Source organism: Notolepis coatsorum, assembly GCF_963971535.1.
Source record: "Notolepis coatsorum genome assembly, chromosome: 3".
NCBI lineage: Eukaryota > Metazoa > Chordata > Actinopteri > Aulopiformes > Paralepididae > Notolepis > Notolepis coatsorum.
The window spans coordinates 76,784,607-76,808,195 of NC_140167.1; the positions used below are offsets into that span (position 1 = coordinate 76,784,607).

The 23,589-nt window shown below is 42.8% G+C and overlaps 1 protein-coding gene across 1 annotated transcript in view; it reads left to right on the forward strand.

Moving 5' to 3' along the window:
• ctns (cystinosin, lysosomal cystine transporter) overlaps nucleotides 1-23,589 on the forward strand; it is a 36,143-nt gene that overhangs the window by 10,144 nt on the left and 2,410 nt on the right. Inside the window, exons 5-10 of the mRNA XM_084309540.1 lie at nucleotides 1,017-1,120; nucleotides 9,233-9,370; nucleotides 10,773-10,872; nucleotides 11,801-11,920; nucleotides 17,582-17,752; nucleotides 19,697-19,814. Of these exons, the coding sequence (XP_084165666.1) occupies nucleotides 1,017-1,120; nucleotides 9,233-9,370; nucleotides 10,773-10,872; nucleotides 11,801-11,920; nucleotides 17,582-17,752; nucleotides 19,697-19,814 (751 nt within the window). The remainder of the gene's footprint in view (nucleotides 1-1,016; nucleotides 1,121-9,232; nucleotides 9,371-10,772; nucleotides 10,873-11,800; nucleotides 11,921-17,581; nucleotides 17,753-19,696; nucleotides 19,815-23,589) is intronic.

Consider the following 23,589-nt stretch of genomic DNA (forward strand, 5'->3'; position numbering starts at 1 on the left):
ACATGTAGACATTAATATATCTGAGACACACGTACATGTAGACATTAATATCTCTGAGACACATACATGTAGACATTAATATCTCTGAGACACATACATGTAGACATTAATATATCTGAGACACACATACATGTAGACAATAATATCTCTCTGAGACACACATACATGTAGACATTAATATATCTGAGACACGCATACATGTAGACATTAATATATCTGAGACACACATACATGTAGACATTAATATCTCTCTCTGAGACACGCATACATGTAAACATGAATATCTCTGAGACACGCATACATGTAGACATAAATATCTCTCTGAGACATGCATACATGTAGACATTAATATCTCTCTGAGACACACATACATGTAGACATTAATATCTCCTGAGATACACATACATGTAGACATTAATATCTCTCTCTGAGACACGCATACAGTCAATGTAGACATTAATATCTCTCTGAGACACACATACAGTACATGTAGACATTAATATCTCTCTGAGACGCATACATGTAGACATTAATATCTCTGAGACACATACATGTAGATATTAATATCTCCTGAGACACACATACATGTAGACATGAATATCATACATGTAGACATGAACATCTCTCTCTGAGACACACATACATGTAGACATTAATATCTCTCTCTGAGACATGCATACATGTAGACATTAATATCTCTCTGAGACACATATACATGTAGACATTAATATCTCTGAGACACACATACATGTAGACATGAACATCTCTGAGACACACATACAATACATGTAGACAATAATATCATACATGTAGACATTAATATCATAGATGTAGACATTAATATCTCTCTCTGAGACACACATACATGTAGACATTAATATCTCTCTCTGAGACACATACATGTAGACATTAATATCTCTCTGAGACACACATACATGTAGACGTTAATATCTCCCTCTGTCTAGCTGTGTCTAGTCTACTCAATCTTCTGTGTGTATGTGTGTGTGTTTGTCCAGGTGTTGTTGCCACAGGAAAGTAAATCAGCCAGTTTTGAAGTAGCAGCCCGCCATGTTGGTCAGCTCACTACATATCTCCAAAGCAACAACACAGACATCGACAGGTAGGATGGTTGCTATAGCAATAACACTAACGGGTAGGGTGGTTGCTATAGCAACATCACCAACAGGTAGGATGGTTGCTATAGCAACGTCACTGACAGGTAGGATGGTTGCTATAACACTAACATGTAGGGTGGTTGCTATAGCAAAGTCACTGACAGGTAGCTTGGTTGCTATAGCAATAACACTGACCGGTAGGATGGTTGCTATACATTAAAGGGGAATACCTAAGAATACCTTGGATTCACATAGTGACTCATCATTTTCAGTCACATTGAGTTTCACACTGTCTTTGTACTCCGATATGAAATACTCTGTATATAATGACTGAGTTCACACTGTCTTTGTACTCCGATATGAAGAGAGATATTCTGTATATAATGACGTCACCAAACCATGTATTTGAGAAAAAGGTTCCAAAGTTTGCAGTACATGTTGAGGCATTTATTAAAATGAATAAGAACCATGAAACAAATTAATCTAGACATGTTTGACAAACACATATTCACACTATTCTCCCTTTGTCACTTGCACACATCAATCCATGGAACAAAGGCACTCATATACACGTGCATGCCCATTCCCACAGTCTCATACGCTCTCTCTCTTTCTTTCAGTTCACTTTCAGTTATTTATATATTTTTTTAAAGGACTGTACACATTAACTCACGCAATCGCAGCAGAGTATGTTCACAGGAGCTACAGCTCCAGCAGTGAAAGCTAGCTTTATTGTGGCTGAAGAAATATTGTCTGAACTGTCAGATCCAAACTGGCTGTGTGACTTTGCTGTTGTGTGACATAACGAGCATCTCGCCAAATGTAATCAGAAGCTGCAGGACGCAAACAAGTCCCACCCAAAACCTGACCAATATAGTTGTGAACTGAGACAGCCCTTATTTTTGAGTACAGTTACAGTTGTGTGTTCATGCAGATAAAATGTTTTCTGTAATCAAACTATCTCCCATTAGTTGGATGTATGGCCTCTGCAAGTTTGAGTGCAGCCATTTGTTTTAGTAAAATGCTACATCTGTCCCACGTGTTCTTAGCAGCTCACAGTGTTGGTTGCACCATCGTTCTGCCCCTCTGAATGAACCTCAGTAAATATGAAATTTAACTGATAGATACACAACATTTATGTATTTATGTTAATTTAATTGTGGTGTTTTCATTTCTGCTAAATAAGTATGTACATTTTGTTTGGTTTGGTAAACATTGCGCTATGAACAGTCTTATCAGTGTACTGTATGTGTGTAGGGGCAGGTATAACCTCATTCCCAGTTTTATCTCCGTGAGATAAAGCCTGGTAAAGAACTACTGCCGAAAGTGTGTATGGGGTAGAATTTCCGGTGTATGTATTTCCCCTGGAAGCTGCCTCCGATTTACGATTTACGAGTGTCTGCTTCGTTCTTTGTTTCTCTGGGGACTATAAACAGATCTGGGCTGACCAGAACCGGTACGCCTGTACTTCCTGTACTTCCTGTACTTCCATTTAGACCGTTTAGGAGGCATATCTTGTCCAGCCTAGGGCAGGTACAATAAGAGTTTTCTTCTTCCTGTTTCTTTCGGCCATGGGATTTAGTGGAACATATTAAGTGAACTATATGTACTGAAGACACCGTTGGACTGTAACAATTCCATGTACGAATAAATAAATAAAATCATTGATTGATAGAGTAATATGTGGTTCTTAACCTGATAAATCAAAAAGATGTATGTAAAAATAACATATACATCTATGCAAATGCATATTGTGGTGGAATTTTTGCTAACAATGACCCAGTTGGAACTGAAAGAATGATTACTTGAATCAAGGATAGAAGCTATTAAATGTATTATCTGTGCACAGTCTCACTTCAGTTTACAATGTGTAGCTGAAAAGAGACGGTTTGAATGCAAAGAGACAGGCAGGATACCGGGGGTGGGGGGGCTGCCCAAAATCAGACATTTCTAAGAAGCTGCGCTTCGTATGTTAATAGTGGAATTCAGACATGGCTATGTCTGGACAAAAAAATGCAAACCTAGAATTTCTAACAGGAAACAAGCTTCCTGTGTTGCAACGGGCAGTTGTATCGTTATGTTTTACGTATAGTAGGATGTGTGGGGGACTGAAAGTAACACCTCTGTCTCCTTGCATCTTTACGAAAAAATATAGAACAGAAAAACGTAGGCAATTTCAACAGAAGTGCATTGTAGACATTTTCTTACTTACTTACTTATCCTCTTCGTCCCGGTTGGGGCATAAGGCCGCAATCATACACTGCCACTGAATCCTGTCTCGTGCTTTGGCCTGCGCTTCTTTGACGTTTCAAACATAGTACGGACATTCCATGCTCCAAGACGGATCATGGTTTGGGGTCTTAGAAGACTCATCTTCGAGCAACAGACTTCCCAAGTTGGGCTTTCATCTGCTGCCGTCATAGTGTTAGTGTTTTGGCTAGAGCTTCTTTTGGACCCCAGGTTTTGTGGTTTGTGTTTTGCAGTTTCTGTAACAGTTGTTTGTTTTCCGGGGTAGGGTTGTTAGCCCCACACCCAACCCCCAACCTGGAGGACCAGTGCTGCTTTTTGTCTGGCCCCTCCCCCGTGACCTGCCCGGCTTGGTTGAACCTGCCAGGGGCTTTAAACTTTGAGCCCCCGCCGATATAGCTCACAGGGTCCTTGAGGCACGCAAGCCACCCCACCCCGTCAAGGTAGCAGTCCGGGGTAGACATTTTCTGAGCAGGGTTAAAGAGCAAATATAAAAATTAAGATTTTCCTATCACAATATGTAATATTTGTAACTTGAAGTAATATAATAGAAGTAATAAATACATAAACAGTTATTTAACAATATGTAACGGAGTAGTTACATTTATTTTACATTACATTTACATGTATACTGTCTTTGGCCCTTTGAGGGCAACCATAATGCTGACGTGGCCCTCTGTGAAAATGAGTTTGACACCCCTGTTTAAAGGGACATTCTAAAATTATACCTCCCTGTTAATTCGGACCCGGTCTACACCTTTGCCTAGGGGAAATTCTTCTCACCTGAGGACAGCGGTGTGCTTTTCCTTATCTATCACTGTCCCCACCATAAAAAAAGGTACTTTACCCCTTCACCACTGGACAAGTCCATCCATATGTGGCTGTGTCACATAATCAAACTGTTAATATCTTCTATTAAAACATTACGAATACCATCAAATTGTTAATCTATTCTATTTTTACTTAGATCAGTTGAGAGCCCTTGTCAACTCTCCACATTCATAAAGGTTGAGTGAATTTAATAGAATAATTCTTACCCCAATCAGTAACTACACTACAAGGGGCACTGTGGTATTATGGACATGGTTGTTTGATCGTTGAGCATATTGTCCCCTAGTTAATATTCAGGACATCTTTAAATCCAAGTGTTTTGATGTTTGGGGAATATTTGATTCTTCTAAAATAAGATGTACGATTATTATGAGTCACCGAAAGCCACTGCGTAAAAAACATCCGAATATCACATCAAGTACCGTATCGATCTGCTGGTATAAATGGGCTAACAAGGACTGCTGGTATAAATGGGCTAACAAGGACTGCTGGTATAAATCAGCTAACAAGGACTGCTAATAGACTGTTCCAGCCAAAACACAGAAGCATCAGCTTCCATTAATCTTTGTAGTGTTAAGAGTGACCCGTGTCTCTCTCTCGGTGTGTGTGTCTCTCTCTCTGTGTCTCTCTATCTCTTTCTCTCTCTGTGTGTCTCTCTCTCTCTCTGTGTGTGTGTCTCTCTCTGTGTGTGTCTCTCTCTCTCTGTGTCTCTCTCTTTCTCTGTGTCTCTCTCTCTGTGTCTCTCTCTGTGTCTCTCTCTGTGTGTCTCTCACTCTCTGTGTGTGTCTCTCTCTCTCTCCTCTCTGTGTGTCTCTCTCTCTGTCTCTCTCTCTCTGTGTGTGTGTGTCTCTCTCTCTCTGTGTCTCTGTGTGTCTCTCTCTCTGTGTCTCTCTCTCTGTCTCTCTGTGTGTCTCTCTCTCAGTGTGTGTCTCTCTGTATGTCTCTCTCTCTCTGTGTGTCTCTCTCTGACAGAATGCTGCTTCTGTCAATATATGAGCTGTTTGACGAGTTAATTGTCCCTAAGCACCGCCCCTTTTCATTGTTCTAAAAGAATCCCGCCCCATTTATCTGATCTAAAATGTCAGTCTGAAGCCCCTCCCCTTTTGTTTGTTCAGCTGTCCCTCTCTGCGAAGTCCGCTTCCCGCCGCATAGAAGCACCGTCAGACGCGGTGCAGGGTACACCTTGTATAGTGGTGATGGTTTTCCAGGATTCTGAGCCATATAGTAGAGTGGTCTTTACGTTTGAATTGAACATTTGTAGCTTGGTCCTGAGTGAGTTTTTTTTTGCCTTCCAGATATTGTTTAGCAAATTTCCCCCGCCTTTTTAAAAAATACACCCTGGCTAAATTTGTTTATTAACCCTCCTAGATGACAAATCCATTGAGAAATAGACCTTCGCTCTCCACGGTCACGGAAGTGCCACAGATGACCCAACTATGTGGTACAAAGTGTCTTATTTCAGTTGGTAGATCTTTATTTGATTTTATTAAGGATCCCCATTAGCTGGTGCCATAGCAACCAGCTAGTCTTCCTGGGGTTCACACAAAAAAAACATACAAACATTACATTACAGTGTAAAAAAAATAATACTTTACAGTGTTAAAAACAATTTAAGATTATTTTTAAAAGTGAATGCAGCAGAGGTTTTGAGGCAGGTTATTCCAAAGAGTTAATGCTCTAAAAATAAAAGATCTCCTTAAAGCGTTGGTTTTAGGACCTGGCAATTCAAGCTGCCCACTACTGGAACCTCTAATAATATAATAATGCAGGACCTCTTTTAGGGGGTCTTTAATCGACATGCAACGAACTGGACATGCAATTGGAGCGGCACACACACACACAGGATACACACACACGCATGCATTGTCTTTTTCTCAGTCGCCGATGTGATAGAGTCTCTGCGCCTAACCCATCCCGTCGTCCTTCCCCCCATGGGCAGCCGGGAGCAGATAGGGCGTCAACGTGAGCCACGCCCCGGGGACCAATCCAAGTGCTCCTGTCCATCTTCGTCAAGGAGACGATCTGTTGTTGTGCATGTTTTTTGGGTTTGTCTTATCGGGGGGGAAACCCTTGCGAGCACGGGGAGAACATACAAACTCCACACAGAAAGGCCTGGGAGATACCCCACCTGGGTACCTGGCATCATGGAAACCTGGTCCCCAAGCGGGAATCGAACCCTGGACCTTCTTGCTGTGAGGCGACAGTCACTGTTAACCACTACACTACTGTGCATGCAGTATTACTAAAAACATCTGTTTATGTATAAAAACAGGAGTTTTACTGCTCATGACCAACTTGAACAGCACAAGTATATTAAAAGACAATCTATTTTCAACATTAAGCCAAGAGAGGCGAGCATGCATACGGCTCACATTAGACCTTAGTGAGCAGCCCAGTACCAACCTTGCTGCCCTGTTCTGGACCACCTGGAGCTTCCTGAGGTCACCACTGGCAGCAGATGACCACATTGTAGAGCAATAGTCAAGATGACATAAAACTAAACTTTGCACTATCTGACATAAAAGGGGACGGGCAACAAAAGAAGCACATTTCCTGGAAATACCAATTGCTCTTCCCATTTTTAAAACAATATAATTAATATGCTGAGACCAAGACAGAGTGCAATCCAGCATCACTCCCAGGAGTTTAGTACTTTCAACTTGTTGAACTGCCGAATTACACAAGTTTAAATTAAGCTTTGGATTTGTATATAACCTGTGCCTTCTTCCCAGCACAATACATTTAGTCTTGGAGATATTAAGGACAAGTCTATTACATACTACCCAGTCATGCACAACTTTAAGTTCTCTGCTCAAAACTTCATTAAGTACATTGTATGATGGTGCAGCGTATAAATACAATGTCGAATCATCTGCATAAAGAACTGTTGTAGCACATTTGGTAGCCCAAGATAGGTCATTAGTAAAAAAGGCCTGATCTGCATTGGGCCGCGGCTCTCTGACGCCTTATTTTCTGGGTCCCGGCCTGAAATGTTTGGGAACCCCTGATCTAGAGGACAAACAACTTGGTATCCACTTTAAAGCAGAAGAGTTAAAACCATAACATTTAAGTTTATCAACCAGTAGAGAATGGTCCAGCACATCAAATGCAGCACTAAAATCTAACAGCACAGCTCCCACCAGCATAGTTATCTATAGCTTTAAGCCAGTCATTAGTCATCTGTATCAAAGCAGTAGAAGTAGAGTGACCAGCTCTATAGGCATGTTGAGAATCTGTTGCAAGCTTGTTTGAAACAAAATACTCTTGGATTTGTGAATGCACCAACTTTTCCATGATTTTGCTCAAGACAGGTAAAATACGTATAGGTCTAGAATTTCCCTCATTAAAAGCAGCTTTGGTATCCTTAGGTAAAGGAAAAACCTTAGCCTCCTTCCACATCTTTGGACATAGGCCCACATCCAAACATCTATTCATATTTCATAATATGACATAAGGATAAGGATAAGGATATCTTTTATTAATCCCTCACGGGGAAATTCCAGTGACACACACATACAGCTCATAGTCTCATTAACAACATCATATCACAATCATTACATTTTTACAGTAACAACGGCACAACATAAATTCAAACAGGCATGTACATTTGTTGACACATGTCGACTACAGAATGCCTGAGACACCATATGCGATAGTCGGCTGCAGCAACACCGGGGTGTCGTTGCGCCAGGCGGGAGGGAGGGAGGATAGATTGTCCAGAAAACCACAGTTGCAGCAACGGGAGGGGCGGGGATTTATGACACAATAACTATAATGCCGTCAGCTGGGGGATAGGACTTTGGTGATGAGACAGTCTTAGGCTCCCCCCTCCAGCACGCGTACTAGTCGGCTGCCGTCACAATCACGTGGGAGTGGCGCCGGGCGTACACGCGGGAGGGGGGATTGGGTAGGGATTGGGGGTGTTGGAAGCCGCTTGCCACTCTTATCTCCCAGAGGGCCTTCGACTGCAGCAGCGCCCTGGTTCGACCTTGGTCCAGGAATTTGTTTTGGCTGACTGACTGGCACATTTATCCCAGCCATGTCACTTTAAATTTGATTTGATTTGACATATAGGAGATGCTATGATACCAGCAGTCATTCTCAGCACTTTACTATCCAGGTTATCTAGGCCTGCTAACTTACTATCAGGAAGAGAACGGAGTAACCACTCCACATCTCTGACTTCAGCCTGATGAAATTCAAATTCACAATTCTTTTGGTCATGTCTCTTCATTAGGGTCCTGAGACTGCTGTCAAGCTATGGGGCAGATTTATTTTTGACCATGAATTTTTTTAAAGGAGCATACTTGTTTACAACACTCATATATCTAGACACAAATAAATCCAGGGCAGCTTCAGGGTCATCCTCACTACACACCATGTTCCAATCTATACTGGATATTTCATCAATAAATGAATCTTCATAAAATCTTTTATAGGACCGTTCAAATGATTTTAGCTTTGTTTAGGAACCTTTGTCTTTCTAGTGACAGCTATTATATTGTAGGATGTTCCTACAGTAGGATGTTCCAGAACTGAGTGGCTCTGACTGCAAAACAGGACTGACTGAAGGAGCTGGACCTAAACGGCACAGTACAGTCCCCTCTCTGTGTAGATCTTGTGGACCTATTATGAGATGTTTTTTGTTTGACAAAAGTACTGAGAGGTGGAGGGGCCTTGAACAGTAGGCAGGCATCAGTGTATTTTGTCAGGTTTTCCCAGCTGAGGATTCTGTACTTGCTGAGGATGTGACAGTGGTGGTAAGTATATGGTTTTCGGTCCAGCACCTTGATGGCCTGCTTATACAGAGAGAGAATGGGTGTCATGGTTGTGTTTTTTGCATGGGTCCAGCTAGTCCTACAGTACATGAGATGGGAAATGATCATTGCGTTCATATAGAGAAGGGCAGCAGTAGATGTTAAACGGTTCCTCATGAATCTGAAATTTGACATGTTATATTTGGCAGTCTGTGTTACTCTTTTTACCCGTTGCGTTACTCTTTTTACCAGTTTTTTTCTCTTTCTCTCTTTCTCTTTCAGTCTAGCTACTAGGATCCGTTTCCTGGTTGTCCGTAGCAATGTATTGTCAGTAATCAATCAGGTGATTGGTTGGATCTACTTCCTGGCCTGGTCCGTTTCCTTCTACCCCCAGGCATGGGAGAACTACAAGAGAAAGAGGTCTGTCTGTCTGTCTGTCTGTCTGTCTGTCTGTCTGCGTGTCTGACAATAGCTTACATGTTAGCTAACATTAGTCTACGGTAGACTGTCTTTCTACTGTATTTCTACTCGGATATGACGTTTTTCACATGGATTGTGGGCAAACGTCAACTGGTGCTGTCAAAAAGTATTCAATACACATTTTTCAATTGCACACTTCTTCAATCAATATCTGAAAACAAATACAAATAATAATAATAACCTTATTGTCATGCACTCTTCCTAATATACTAACTATACTAAATTTCATCTCTTTGAAATAAATTACATTTGACAGTTTTTTTCTGATTTCTTTTAAACAAATTATTATTTTGTATTATTTAACTATTTAATTATTATTTAGTTATTGCACTGCACTGGCAGTTGAACTGCATTGAACTGAACTGAATTGGAAAAAATAAACCTCATAACCTAACTGGCACTGAACATTGAACTACACTGGCACTGTTTGCAGATGTACTGTTATTAAAGTTAGTTAAAAACATAATTTTGTATCGTTTTTTTGTGTTAAATCCAAAGGAAAAAATATAAAATCAGAGAAATTCGAAAACGGGAAAATTAAAAACAGAGAAATCCGAAAACAGGAAAATTCCTATCTGAAAACAGGAAAAGATAAAAACGGATTTCATAGGGCCCTAGTTAAGGTGAGTTAATAAATTCGCTCTGATAAACTGACTCTTTGGTCAGAGCGTCCAGTGTGCACTCTGAGCCCTCAGAATTTCCGAACAACTTGAGTGCGCTCACTCTGACACTGGTTGTAAATAGTTATGAGTGTTGTATGTGCCTCCCTGTATTGTAAATAGTTCATGTGTGTTGTCACTACTGTATGTATAATTGTAAATAGGTAAATTTATGTGTTGTAAATAAATATTGTTAATATTTATTTACCTAATTTATGTGCAATCGTTTCATTTCAGCTCAGTGTAGACAAATGCACTGATACTAACAACCGCCTTACTGCGCACGTCCATGACGACACTGTTGACACCATGTATCCGTGACACGCACTCCCCGCGACAACACTAGTAGTTTTGGGGGCCTACCACCCCCCCTGAAAAAAATCCTAGGGGAAACACTGTGATGATATAAGATGCTTAATATGATACAATCATTCTAAGGTTTACGTGTGTAATAAATTTGTTTTGTACACTAATTGCAAGTTATGCATATCTTTGTGAGGTTACCGTTTTATAATTTACATTACATTGAAAAGATACAAGGATATATTTTTGAAAGCTGGATTTTCTAATACAGAAGAGGTATTATTTAGAACATTAATTCATATTTTCTTTGTATTTATTTTGTCCAGTAAGACTTGAAAATAGCTAACATTAGCCTGTGTGTGTGTGTGTGTGTGTGTCAGTGTTGTAGGTCTGAACCTGGACTACCTGTCTCTGAACGTGATGGGCTTCTTCTGCTACAGCGTGTTCAACATCGGCCTGTTCTGGATCCCTTCTACAATGGTAACCATGGCAACAGTGTGGCTAGATGTGTATATATGGTAACCATGGCAACAGTGTGGCTAGATGTGTATATATGGTAACCATGGCAACAGTGTGGCTAGATGTGTATATATGGTAACCATGGCAACAGTGTGAATAGATGTGTATATATAGTAACCATGGCAACAGTGTGGATAGATGTGTATATATGGTAACCATGGCAACGGTGTGGATAGATGTGTATATGTGGTAACCATGGCAACAGTGTGGATAGATGTGTGTGTGTGTATATATAGTAACCATGGCAACAGTGTGGATAGATGTGTATATATGGTAACCATGGCAACAGTGTGGATATATGTGTGTGTGTATATATAGTAACCATGGCAACAGTGTGGATAGATGTGTATATATGGTAACCATGGCAACAGTGGATAGATGTGTATGTATAGTAACCATGGCAACAGTGTGGATAGATGTGTATATGGTAACCATGGCAACAGTGTGGATAGATGTGTGTGTATATATAGTAACCATGGCAACAGTGTGGATAGATGTGTATATATAGTAACCATGGCAACAGTGTGGATAGATGTGCATATGGTAACCATGGCAACAGTGTGGATAGATGTGTGTGTGTATATATAGTAACCATGGCAACAGTGTGGATAGATGTGTGTGGTAACCATGGCAACAGTGTGGATAGATGTGTGTGTATATATAGTAACCATGGCAACAGTGTGGATAGATGTGTATATGTGGTAACCATGGTGGGTATATGGTGGGGAATGTAGTGATCTGTTTGAAGGTGGTGAGTACACTGTTGATGTGGTCAAAGACGGAGGAGTCTATGTCTGTGTGGGTGGACTGGAGGGACAGGGTGGACAGCAGGGTGGACAGGATGGACTGTATATTATGACATTGTTTTCATTTTGATCTTATCTTATAGGAGGAGTTTTTCAAGAACAATCCTGATGGAGTTAACCCTGTAGACGCCAACGACGTCTTCTTCAGCCTCCATGCTCTTCTTCTCTGCCTACTCTACATCTGCCAAGCTGTCATTTATGAGGTGTGTGTGTGTGTGTGTGTGTGTGTGTGTGTGTGTGTGTGTGTGTGTGTGTGTGTGTGTGTGTGTGTGTGTGTGTGTGTGTGTGTGTGTGTGTGTGTGTGTGTGTGTGTGTGTGTGTGTGTGTGTGTGTGTGTGTGTGTGTGTGTGTGTGTGTGTGTGTGTGTGTGTGTGTGTGTGTAATTTAATCATAATTGAATTCCCCATTAAAAACACATAATTTAGACACCTTGCATGTTAGGATTTCCTTCAGATTCATTCTGGCACCTGTGTATGACCAAGGGGTTAAAAATGGTAAAATCAGCTATTCTGAAATCCAAAATGATGTAGGTTAGAGTTATCCTATCCCCAAAATGAACTCATATTTTTATTTCCCATTAACAAACATCATCTAGACACCTTGCATGATAGGATTTCCTTCAGATTCATGTTGGTACCCATGTCTGACCAAGGGGTTACAAATGGTCAAATCTGCCATTTTTAAATCTATGTAGGTTAGAGTTATCCTATCCGATAAACCCATATTTTAGTCCCCCACAAAAAAAAACACATTTTAGACACCGCTCATGTTAAGATTTCCTTCAAATTCATGTTGACACAATAGTATGGCCCGCCCTACTCTGGGCTCCTCAGGGTGAAACTTCAAGGTTGATGACGGAGGGGTAAAAGTTTTCAGATTGAGGACAAAATTCACCAGGAGAGTTTTCTTGACTACTATAACAAATTCTGAGGGTTGGAGCGTAAAATAAATTAATTCTAAAATGTACCCCTCACGAAGGACCACCCTAGCGTGCACGTGATGTACTGTACTATGCTACTGTGTAAAAGACAATAAAAAACCTGTCCTTTTCTATTATGTACTGTTAGATTCCGTTGACTTTTAATTACTGTTACTTGTCCTGTCTCCCTTCAGGATGGACTCTGCGTTGTGTTATTGGATGATGTAGTAAAATCACTAAAATGAAATCTCCCCTTGAGATAATATACGACCAGTATTCTCTTTTTAATAACAGGTTAAGTTCAAGTTCAAGTTTGTTTTTATTTGTCCCGTATAAAGTACATGTACATTACAGTGAAATGCTTGGTTCTGTATGAGCCCCTGAGAATGTGCTTCATACAGTAAAAAAAAAAGTAAAAGAGGAATAACACTATACAATCTAAAGTACAACCTAAGTACAATGAAGTAAAAATGCAGACAATGAGGTTTTTAAAAGGCAAGGTGCAAATGAGGTATGGATCGACATAAACGGTAAAATAGTTACAAATAGGTTGCTCTCAGGTTCTCTCTGTGTGAGCTGAATACCGAAGAAGGAGACAAAAGAAGCCCTCTTTCCTCCAAGCTGAAATACCAAAGAGAGACCAAGATTCTCTCTCTCTCTCTGGCATAATATGACCACTTGTTATCACCCTCTCCTTTGGTTATCTCCCTTTCTGGCGCCTTAAAGTTCAACACAACCTCTGTCCCCCTAGATCTGTTCCCCCTGCGAGAGACTCCATCTGGATAGCTGACTAACATGTTGACAGTTAGCGTAATATCAGGTCAGAAATAATAACAGACTGTTCTTTTCATATCAACTCTCTCAGTTTAAGGTCCAAGTGAACTTAGACCTATATTATAGTCTTAATGGTTTTATCTTCTAAGAAAACACCCAAATCCTACAGTACAGTACTTTGCTACTATGTCTATACTACTATCTATTATGTACTATGTATATACTACTACCTACTATGCTACTATGTCTATACTAGATTAGATTTGATAAGGGGTAAATGTTTTCAGATTGAGGACAAAATTCACCAGGAGAGTTTTCTTGACTACTATAACAAATTCTGGGGGTTGGAGCGTAAAATAAATTAATTCTAAAATGTACCCCTCACGAAGGACCACCCTACCATGCACGTGATGTACTATCCTACTGTGTAAAAGACAATAAAAAACCTGTCCTTTTCTATTATGTACTGTTAGATTCCGTTGACTTTTAATTACTGTTACTTGTCCTGTCTCCCTTCAGGATGGACTCTGCGTTGTGTTATTGGATGATGTAGTAAAATCACTAGAATGAAATCTCCCCTTGAGATAATATACGACCAGTATTCTCTTTTTAATAACGGGTTAAGTTCAAGTTCAAGTTTGTTTTTATTTGTCCCGTATAAAGTACATGTACATTACAGTGAAATGCTTGGTTCTGTATGAGCCCCTGAGAATGTGCTTCATACAGTAAAAAAAAAAGTAAAAGAGGAATAACACTATACAATCTAAAGTACAATGAAGTAAAAATGCAGACAATGAGGTTTTTTAAAAGGCAAGGTGCAAATGTGGTATGGATTGGCATAAACGGTAAAATTGTTACAAATAGGTTGCTCTCAGGTTCTCTCTGTGTGAGCTGAATACCGAAGAAGGAGACAGAAGAAGCCCTCTTTCCTCCAAGCTGAAATATCAAAGAGAGACCAAGATTCTCTCTCTCTCTCTGGCATAATATGACCACTTGTTATCACCCTCTCCTTTGGTTATCTCCCTTTCTGGCGCCTTAAAGTTCAACACAACCTCTGTCCTCCTAGATCTGTTCCCCCTGCGAGAGACTCCATCTGGATAGCTGACTAACATGTTGACAGTTAGCGTAATATCAGGTCAGAAATAATAACAGACTGTTCTTTCAACTCTCTCAGTTTAAGGTCCAAGTGAACTTAGACCTATATTATAGTCTTAATGGTTTTATCTTCTAAGAAAACACCCAAATCCTACAGTACAGTACTTTGCTACTATGTCTATACTACTATCTATTATGTACTATGTCTATACTACTACCTACTATGCTACTATGTCTATACTAGATTAGATTTGATTAAAATGTATATAATATCATAATATAGTAATAATTATATTAAAAGAGTTATATGGGTTATATGCAGGTGTATAAGTAGGTATATAGGAGGATTATATGCAGACAGATATGTATATATATATATGCGGTAAATATATCATGTATGCAGTATATACAGCACTGTTGTACATGCTATCATACAGCGTATATGGTATGATGGGGTGGGTAGTTATAATTATTATGATTACTATGATGACCGTGTAGGAGGTAGGTATACATGGAGTTGGCAACAGAGAGCACAGTTGTACAGTATGGTTAACAGAGCCTAGGCTGTAGGCAGGAGGGGTGGGGGGGTCAACATGGCACAGAGTTCAGAGCAGGGTTTCCGTTAGAAAAAATTGTTGCCGGCCTCAGTGTCCGGTAGATTTCAATCTACCGGTCAAATGAGAGAAATTCCGGTCAGAGTTTATTGAGCTTAAAAACAATTGATAGGCAAAATAATGACAACAAAACAAAAGAATGACATCAAGGCATGTAGATTTATAATATTTTTACTTAAAACTAGGCTACTTTTGCGTATAGTCATTATCCAAATAAAATAAGTCCCGAGACTCCGTGCTGCTGCCGACTTTAAATCAAATAGGTGTCTGGGGCAGTCGCCCGACATTAATAAACAGCAGTCTGTTATAATCACATTTTTATGAGCTAACGAATTCCGTTATATTGAACATTTGTATTAATTATATCAAGCGAAGAACTGAGAAATTTGGCAGAGAGACGGCAACATTATCGTGGGTTTGCGTGACGACTCTCTCTCTCTCTCTCCACCTCCCAACGACTTATTTGCGAGAGTATGTCGATGCAGAGCAGCAGATTCAGCTGTTTTCTGGCTCTATCTGGGGACCGCTCAGCAGCGCCCCCCACCCAACAGCTGAATTGCCAATGGCTGAATTGGAGTACTGCACTGTGCCGCTGCAGCTCCGGCTCTGCAGCTGCACATGCACTCGCAAACCCAGCACTAAGCTCTCGCTGACAACGTCGTTGTCATTATTAGAAGCAACGATGAAACAAATGTAATGATTGTTTCGTTCATCGCATAGGCTATTTAATTTTAGCCTATTTTAATACAATTCAAATAATCAAATTGTGCTTAGAGGGAATTATTTTCACCGGACATTAAGACCGGAGAGATTAAATATGTCGGACTTCAACAGATTTTGCCGGTCAAATACCGGTAATTACCGGCTAACGCAAACGCTGGTTCAGAGAGATGACGGCTGATCCTAAGTTTGCTTGACTTGGAGCGGAGGTTCCTGTAGCGTCTCATGGAGGGTACCTACTACTACTTTCTAAATGGACTGCATTTATTTATATGGACTGCATTTATATAACAGCTTTTATCCAAAGCGCTTTACAATTTATGCCTCACATTCACCCATTCACTCACACACCGACTGCGGAGGCAACCATGCAAGGTGCCAACCTGCTCATCAGGAGCAGTTATGGGTTAAGTGTCTTGCTCAAGGACACTTCAACACACTGCCGGGAGGAGCCAGAATCTAACCGGGAACCTTCAGATTACCAGATGACCGCTCTACCTCCTGAGACACTGTCTAACCCTGACCTTCTGATTACCAGACAACCGCTTTACCTCCTGAGACACTGTCTAACCCTGACCTTCTGATTACCAGACAACCGCTCTACCTCCTGAGACACTGTATTACCAGACAACCGCTCTACCTCCTGACCTTCTGATTACCAGACGACTGCTCTACCTCCTGAGACACTCTATTACCAGACGACTGCTCTACCTCCTGAGACACTATTACCAGATGACTGCTCTACCTCCTGAGACACTCTATTACCAGACGACTGCTCTACCTCCTGAGACACTCTATTACCAGACGACCGCTCTACCTCCTGACCTTCTGATTACCAGACGATTGCTCTACCTCCTGAGACACTCTATTACCAGACGACTGCTCTACCTCCTGAGACACTCTATTACCAGACGACTGCTCGACCTCCTGAGACACTATTACCAGACGACTGCTCGACCTCCTGAGACACTCTATTACCAGACGACTGCTCTACCTCCTGAGACACTCTATTACCAGACGACTGCTCGACCTCCTGAGACACTATTACCAGACGACTGCTCTACCTCCTGAGACACTCTATTACCAGACGACCGCTCTACCTCCTGATACACTCTATTACCAGACGACTGCTCTACCTCCTGAGACACTCTATTACCAGACGACTGCTCTACCTCCTGATACACTCTATTACCAGACGACCGCTCTACCTCCTGAGACACTCTATTACCAGACGACCGCTCTACCTCCTGAGACACTGTATTACCAGACGACCGCTCTACCTCCTGAGACACTGTATTACCAGACGACCGCTCTACCTCCTGAGACACTGTATTACCAGACGACCGCTCTACCTCCTGAGACACTGTATTACCAGACGACCGCTCTACCTCCTGAGACACTGTATTACCAGACGACCGCTCTACCTCCTGAGACACTGTATTACCAGACGACCGCTCTACCTCCTGAGACACTGTATTACCAGACGACCGCTCTACCTCCTGAGACACATGCATACATTTAAAGATGGTTCCACACAGAGGTTCCACACAGCATCACGTTAACTGAAAAAGAAAGAAGAAAGAAAGAAAAAGCTGAAGATCCAAAGGTCCTTGTTTTACACAAGTCGTCACATAGCTGCATATAATACTCATAACTTAACGACGAGTGGATCAGGAGATACTCATTTGAAAATGGAGAGTTGATTGTGTGTGTAACCCCCCCCTCTCTCTCTCCCTCCTCAGAGAGGTGGGCAGAAGGTGTCCAGGTTGGCCATATTCTTGTTGGTGATTGGCTGGACATTTGCGTTGGGCAGCCTGTTTATGGCAGTAGCCAATCAGATCAGCTGGCTGGAGTACCTCTATTACTTCTCCTACATCAAGCTGGCTGTGACTCTGATCAAATACATCCCACAGGTACGTACTGAGCAAATATACACACTCTGATTACCTGATTATTCTGATTATCTCAGGTAAATACATACTCTGATTACCTGATTACTCTGATTATCTCAGGTAAATACACACTCTGATTACTGATCAAATATATAGTACCAGATTAATATAATATCTATCCAGCCAACACCAGATTATTACTCATATCCATCCAGTCAACACCAGATTATAGCTCATATCCATTCAGCCAACACCAGATTATAACTCGTATCCATCCAGCCAGCAGCAGATTATAACTCATATCCATCCAGCCAACACTAGATTATAACTCATCCATCCAGCCAACACTAGATTATAACTCATCAATCCAGCCAACACCAGATTATAACTCGTATCCATCCAGCCAACACCAGATTATAACTCGTATCCATCCAGCCAACACTAGATTATAACTCGTATCCATCCAGCCAACACCAGATTATAACTTGTATCCATCCAGCCAACACTAGATTATAACTCATCCATCCAGCCAACACCAGATTATAGCTCGTATCCATCCAGCCAACACTAGATTATAACTCGTATCCATCCAGCCAACACCAGATTATAACTCGTATCCATCCAGCCAACACTAGATTATAACTCATCCATCCAGCCAACACCAGATTATAGCTCGTATCCATCCAGCCAACACTAGATTATAACTCGTATCCATCCAGCCAACACCAGATTATAACTCGTATCCATCCAGCCAACACTAGATTATAACTCATCCATCCAGCCAACACCAGATTATAGCTCGTATCCATTCAGCCAACACCAGATTATAACTCATATCCATCCAGCCAACACCAGATTATAGCTCATATTAGGGGTGTAACGGTACGTGTATTCGTCCCGCGAATTTACGGTACGGCCATCACGGTGCGGTACGCTCAGCCATACGGAGAATACGCCTCAGCGCAAACACACCAGTCGCACATGCGAGGACAGCGCGGGGCACACTGTCACAGTCGGGATACAGACTGTGACGAGCGAGCGAGGGAGAGAGAGAGAGAGAGAGAGAGAGGGAGAGAGAGGGACACGGAGCACCCCACACACACCGCACGCGTGGGGAAACACACACACACACACGCAGTCGGGAGCGTGCGCAAAACGCTCCACATCCCTCCCTCTCCGACTTCAGTTCAGAGCGGCGAAAGTGCACGAGAAAGGCACATTTACATTGGAACAGCTGCAGGGTTGTTTTCTTGTTCGCTCAATAACGTTAACCAAATGAAACCACTGGAAAGACACACACGCGTCGCCGACACACACACACACGCGCCAACAAACACATCAACATTCTTCCCACAATTAAATAAAAAAAAGAAACATACTTTTCCGGACAGATCATCTCAGCTCCACTGTGTTTAAATCCAAATAATCCTCTGCCATTGTTGTAAGTAACATGTCGTCATCTGTTCTCTAGTATTCAGTCGCGTCGTGAAGTTAATTCTCTCTGGAAGTGAAACTGAAACTTAAGGATGCGCAAGGATAAATTGTTAAAGGGGCAGTAGGCAAGTGGATGCCTGAACACAGAATGACACCAGTATCACTGACTACCACGGCAAGCCTATAGAAAATTATTCTATTTAATAATAATTATTATTATCATAAATATAATATATAAAAAAATTATTATATAATTATTATAAATATTTTTTTTCTGTTGTACCGAACTCGTACCGAACCGTGACCCCAATACCGAGGTACGTACCGAACCGTGGCTTCTTTGTACCGTTACACCCCTAGCTCATATCCATCCAGCCAACACCAGATTATAACTCGTATCCATCCAGCCAACACCAGATTGTAACTCGTATCCATCCATCCAATGACATATTAATATAATATCCATCTAGCCAATACCAGATTCTAAGTGTGTGTTGTGTGTGTGTGTTGTGTGTGTGTGTGTGTGCGTAGGCCTATATGAACTACAGCAGACAGAGTACTGAAGGCTGGAGTATTGGGAATGTCCTGCTGGATTTCATAGGTGGAAGTTTCAGCATTTTACAGATGATCCTGCAGTCCTACAACAACGGTAATTATTTATAATAGAACAACAGTAACTATTTATAATGTAACAGTAACTATTTATAATGTAACAGTAACTATTTATAATATAACAACGGTAACTATTTATAATAATAACTGGTAACTATATTTATAATATAACAATGGTAACTATATTTATAATATAACCGTAACTATTTATAATATAACAGTAACTATATTTATAATTATAATATAACAGTGACTATATTTATAATATAACAATGATAACGTAAGGTTATCCTATAACCCTAGTTATATGATACTGGCTGAGCGTCTCGCTCTGCCTTCTGAGATAACCCATTATCTCCAGCACCTAGTGTGCTCCGGGGAACAAAACAAATGCACCCACTTGCATGTGACCACGCCACTCCCATGCGTCCCCTATATTACGCCGGAAGTGGTCACGCCTCACCCTTCCCAGTTCGATTTCCATAAGTGGAAAAACATCCAAGGGACCTCAGGGCGATAAATAATGGCTTGGATTTATATAGCGCTCTTCATGACACCCAGAGTGCTTCACAGAGTCCATTATTCGTTCATACACAGTCATACCGGTGGTGGTAAGCTACAATTGCAGCCAGAGCTGCCCTGAGGCAGACTCACGGAAGCGTGGGGAATAATCATCGCCTACGGCCCCTCCGACCACCACCAACATTCATTCACATGCATACACATTCATACGAGGCAAGTAGGTTAAGTGTCTTGCTCAAGGACACAACAGCAATGGGATGGACATGGGCTTGAGCGGGATTCGAACCACCAACCCTTCGATCATTGGACGACCCGCTCTACCCCTGAGCCAAAGCCGCCCCACGGCTAAAGATAAAGAGCGAGACGCTCAGCCAGTATCATATAACCAGGGTTATAGGATAACCTTACGTTATATATCAACTGGCTTCACGTCTCGCTCTGCCTTCTGAGATAAAGGGCAGAGCGGACGCGTGACCCTGACAAATGCACCCTCTGAGGGCCCGTAAGCCCCAGCCAGGGAGGAGGGGAGTCCCGTCCACCCGCCCGTCCTAACGAAGGGGGGGAGGCAGTCAACTCCACCAAAGTGCGAAAAAATGGGAACCAGGCACTAGAGCTGCCGCGATTACCGCGGTATCGCTGTTACATCACGCCCACCGCAAGAGTAGGCTGAATACCGCGTCACCGCTGTTTTTTTTTAATAATAATAAAGTACCCTTCTCTCGTTGGGCTTGCGGCTCTGCAGATATACCCTACTCCTCTATCGAGGTTCCAAGCGACCCTATTGGGTACCAGAAAAGTCATGTGAAACATTGCAGACCACTGATTGGTCAGAAGAGAGACGCGTCACACGTTGGATCGTCTTGCAGTGCTTTTACTTCCTGAATCTCAGCCATTGATCAGAGCTCACAGTCACAACACGGCTAATATACGTTAGCTCCCACCGGAGACCGGAGTGGATTACCGATGTACCGTCGCTCCTCAGGGAACGAGGCATAATGATTTTACTGCAACGAAATGTTATAATAAAAGCCCTTCGTTCTATACACTTGTCTGATTGAAAACTTTATTAACAGACCGCAGAATGGGTACAACTCTGCACGCTCTGAGCAAAGAAAGGAACTGAGATATGAATTGAGTAACGCTTGCCTTGCTATGGTCCGGTAAATACGAACGTGTAACTATATAACGTAATGCCACAAAACGAATGCCTTTGTAATCATAAGTAGTAACGTTATAATAAGAAGAAGAAGAAGAAAGGGTCGGGGGGTAACCGGTGGGCGCGCCGCTACCACCCCTGCCCGCGACACAGAGGGGATACTTCGAATCCGTGTTTCACTTTTAACGAATGCGTGCTTGCCGAATCCCAAACAATATTCATGCTGCAAAGTCATCCTCTAAAGATAGACATTTAGACTAGAGGCAGGCTATATGCTATAAAGAGTAGACTACAAAAAAAAATTGTGCGGTAAGGAAAACATCAATACCGCGGCAGCTCTACCAGGCACCCCAAACGCACAGCGCAAGCGGGACCACGTGTGACACAGCACCCCGCGGTCCACACCCACACACCCCTGCTAGCCCACCTGATGGCGGGATGCAGGAGAGGTCCCAGACCTCAGGACCGCCTGGGAGACAGAACCCCCAGTCATGTCCATGAGGTAAAACCTAACGAAAGGACTCGGGGAGGACCAGGAGGCCGCAGCACAAATGTCCTCCACGAGGCCCCCCCTAACAGGGCAGCAGAGGCCACCACACCACGAGTGGAGTGCGCCCTGACGCCCCCGGGGGGAAGCTGTCCAGCCAACGTGTAGCAAAGGGCTATGCCCTCGCACAACCAATGTGACAGTTCATCGGAAGCCCTGAGATCCCGCGTGCGACTAAGGTAAACCTTCAGTGCACGGACGGGACACGACAGGTGAAGGCTCACCTCCAACCCACTAGCGTGAGGAGGAGGGCGAAACGCCTGAAGCACAATATCCCAGGAGCGACAAAAGCTCCGGATATTCTTTGGCACGAAGGCCGGATCAGGCCACAGAGTCACCTGCTATCGCCCCGAATAGACAGGTACTCCGACCGCACCGAGAGAGCACATGGCTCACCCATGCATTTAGCGGAGGTGATGGCCCAAAAAAGGAACGCGGTCGTAAGACAGACGATCCAATGGCGCCTGCTCAAGAGGCTCAAACGGGGCCCCCAACAGCCTTTCCAGAACAGTTGGAGGTCCCGACTCGGAGACGGAGAACGTTCCACAGGCTTGAGACGCCGTGCGCCAAGCAAGAACGTCCCACGAGAGGGTGGCTGAACAGTGTTCTGCCCTCAAAGCCCACATGACAAGAAGATAATAGCTGCGGCATATACCTTCACTGTCGAGGCCGGCCGCCCATCCAGGATAGACTGGAGAAGAACCGAACCGAGTCCAGGGGGCATGACACCGGGTCCAACCCCCCAACCTCACACCACTCTTGAACCATACGCCACTATCCTGAGTAAGCCGCGGTAGTGGATGGAGCATGCGCGTTCCGGATGGCGTTAACCACAGAAGAGTTAAGACGCATCCCCACCAGATTCACCCTTTCAGCAGCCAAGCCTAGAGGCCGCCCCAGAACAGGAGGCAGAACAGAGTTCCACTCAATTGAGCAATGTTGTTAGTTGCTGCTAAATTCTGTACCGCGGCGGTATAAGCTTCAACAGCCCACCAGCCACCTGCCGGGCCGACTCGCTTCTTGGCGTCGGCCGGGCGGGATACCGTTCCACCATGTCAGGGCAAAGGACCGATGCCACCTGCACCACTAAGCACGGAACACCAGTGGCAACTGCTGACCAAAGTCTATTACTAGTGAAGCACTGCTCCACTAGTAGGCATGCAACAACCTCCCCTGCAGTGTGCACCCGTGACGGGATAAATGAATGAATGAACGAAAACTCTATTAACATATTGCAGAATGGGCTAGCCCAATACACACAATTGTTAAGGGGATGCAGACCAGAGAAACGTTAGTCCTGTCTACATCAGGGTCCCCCATTTTCAATTCATAGATTCACAAAATGCACACCTGCCCTGAGCCCTGTCGTCAGCCCATCCACCCATGTAAAGGGTAAATAAGCCTCCGCTAAACCCCCAACATTAGACACCGATTGACTGTCAGCATGAATGGTTAAGAGGAGGGAAGAGTAAAGACAGCCCCGGCGGGGTACATGGGAACGGCGCCCCAACATTGTAGCATTAGCATTAGCTGCGCACGCTAGGGATGGGTACCGAATTCGGTACTTTTAAAGGTACTTACGCTTAC